Source organism: Primulina tabacum, chromosome 9, assembly GCF_025594145.1.
Source record: "Primulina tabacum isolate GXHZ01 chromosome 9, ASM2559414v2, whole genome shotgun sequence".
Lineage (NCBI taxonomy): Eukaryota > Viridiplantae > Streptophyta > Magnoliopsida > Lamiales > Gesneriaceae > Primulina > Primulina tabacum.
The window spans coordinates 36,532,712-36,535,124 of NC_134558.1; the positions used below are offsets into that span (position 1 = coordinate 36,532,712).

At 44.0% G+C, this 2,413-nt stretch overlaps 1 protein-coding gene across 1 annotated transcript; it reads right to left on the minus strand.

Moving 5' to 3' along the window:
* Nucleotides 1-2,413, minus strand: LOC142555697 (subtilisin-like protease). Its single transcript, XM_075666740.1, has one exon. The coding sequence runs from the start codon at nt 2,380-2,382 to the stop codon at nt 118-120; it is 2,265 nt and encodes a 754-aa protein (XP_075522855.1). The 5' UTR covers nt 2,383-2,413; the 3' UTR covers nt 1-117.

Below are 2,413 nucleotides of genomic sequence, written 5' to 3' on the forward strand. Positions count from 1 at the left end.
TGATTTGAGCCAAATTCTAATATTCAAATTTTCGTCATATTCGAAACCTCCCTGTAATAAATGCAAAGATGATCCCTAAACCACTTATTATTTATGAAGGTATACATATCCAAGTAATTAGCCGCTGAGATAGAGTTTTGTCTTCCATGGTACCAATTTCACCGAAACCGGAATTCTAACCGAGCGCTTGGGAGAAACCCATGTAATGGATCCTTCAACGTAAGACTCAATTCGCTGGAACCAAATTCTGGTAAAGAAAATCCAATATGTATTCCTTTCTCCTATCTTCGTAAATTTAAGCACATTGGGAAACACGTTCACATTCACACCAGAGACACCTTCAATTTTGACACGATACACTGAATTTGCATCGCCGACGTTTGTCACTGTCCTGGAATAAACACCTACTCCGAAACTACTTAGCACCAGAGAAACTGACGGATAATTCAGCGCTGCTTCGGGCAAGCGTTTGTACTCAGACGCACAGCAATTGATCTTACGCTGAACGATGATTGCGACTTGTTTCTCCGTGTAGATATTACATAAGTAAGAGATGTAATTATTGGTCGAAATGTCGTACACGAGCCCTGGATCCAGTGCTCTCGTTGCGTTAACATGTCCAGCTCCAATGGCAAAGACGTCTGCTGTTTCGTTTGTTTCTTCGTCGAGAATACTACTTTTATTGAGGTTTGTTTGCTCGGCAGATGTCATGATGGCAGACTTAATCATCGCAGGAGACCAATCAGGATGCGAACTTTTGATCAGGGCCGCGATGCCACTAAGGTGAGAGCAGGACATTGAAGTTCCCGAAATCATGTTAAAACTTGCCTGTTCGTTGTTGTTCTTGTCCCCGGATTCAGGCCATGCGGCTAGGATGTTCAAACCAGGGCCAATAATATCGGGCTTCAGGATCCCTCGACTTGCAAGATTGGGGCCCCTGGAGGAAAAAAATGGAACACTTGGAGCCGTTTTGTCTCCGATCACCGTCCCTTTGAATAAAATTGTAGCAATTGGATACATAGTTGAGTTTATATATGATTTAATCCTTTCTCCCGAAGCGTGAGTGATGTCTACAGCTGGAAGCACAAAGGGATCAGCAAAAGTGGTGTATCCATCAATCTTTTCGTTCACCAGGATCATCCCAACTCCACCAGCATCTCGAACCACACGTCCTTTCTCTAAGTGATTTATCGGTCCACCTATGTCACACACTACCAGCTTCCCCGTTACATCAATGTCGTCCAATGCTCCAGGAAGACATAATGATGCATTTTGGGATTTTTCGTCGCCACTGATACCTGGAAATATTATTGTCAAGAAGCTGGGATGATAATTCTCCGGCTGGAACAGCGTTTGACCTTCAAAATCCTCTTTGTTTCCAAGCAATACTCTAGCAACTATCTTTCTGTCGATGGTACTAGCACCAACGGTAAGAATCCAGGGAGCACCATTAGACACTTGGAATTTATCCGGGCCTTTGTTACCACCTGAGCAGCTTACAAAGATTCCCTTCTTCATGGCCGAAAATGCACCCAATGCTATAACATCTCGATAAAATTCAACAATTTCTTTACCAAGGGAAACTGAAAGAATATCGACACCATCTTCTATGGCCGCATCCATTGCAGCCAATATGTCGCTGCTGTGACAGTGGTTGCCACATGCTTTGTAAATGGCTAGGTGAGCCAGAGGAGCCATGCCAGATGCTGTGCCATTGGCTTGGCCAAACATGTTGGCATCAAGGACAAAGTTTCCTGCAGCTATGCTGGCTATGTGAGTTCCATGCCCATCATAGTCGACAGGTGGCCCGAGATCATCGCTTGCAAAATTCCTGGCACCAATAAGCTTGTTGTTACATGAAATGTTTTTCAGTTCACATTTTCCCTTCCATTTCACAGGTGGTGGAGGAACGTTTTCGCCGCTGAACGATGGATGTCCAGGCGTTACTCCGGAGTCCACTACTCCTATAATCACACCCTTTCCATAGTTCGAAGCGGGCCAAGCACCAACATCCTGATACAATCCCAAAAATTTCGAACTGCGAGTTGTATGTAAAGCATATTTTTCCTGAAGCATGGCATGCAAAAACCATTCTTTCTTCTCCATTTCCTCGACTTCATGTTGATATAACTTAGCAGCAAATCCCGTGATCACGTTTCGATACATATACACCATACGAGATGGCGTCGTATTCGTATTCAGATCTTGTATTCCATCCAAAAATGAACCATACCAGCTTTCCAAGGCAAGTGACCCCCCTGGAAAGTCATGACCTTCTGGCAAGTTCACACGGATGATGTAAGTTTGTAAGATACTCTGTTGCGCGGCGTCTAGATGGAAATGGAACGAGAAAATGAAGAAGAGAAGAAACATAGAAGCCATTCTTAGTCGCGTACTTTCTGTGTCTACGAAT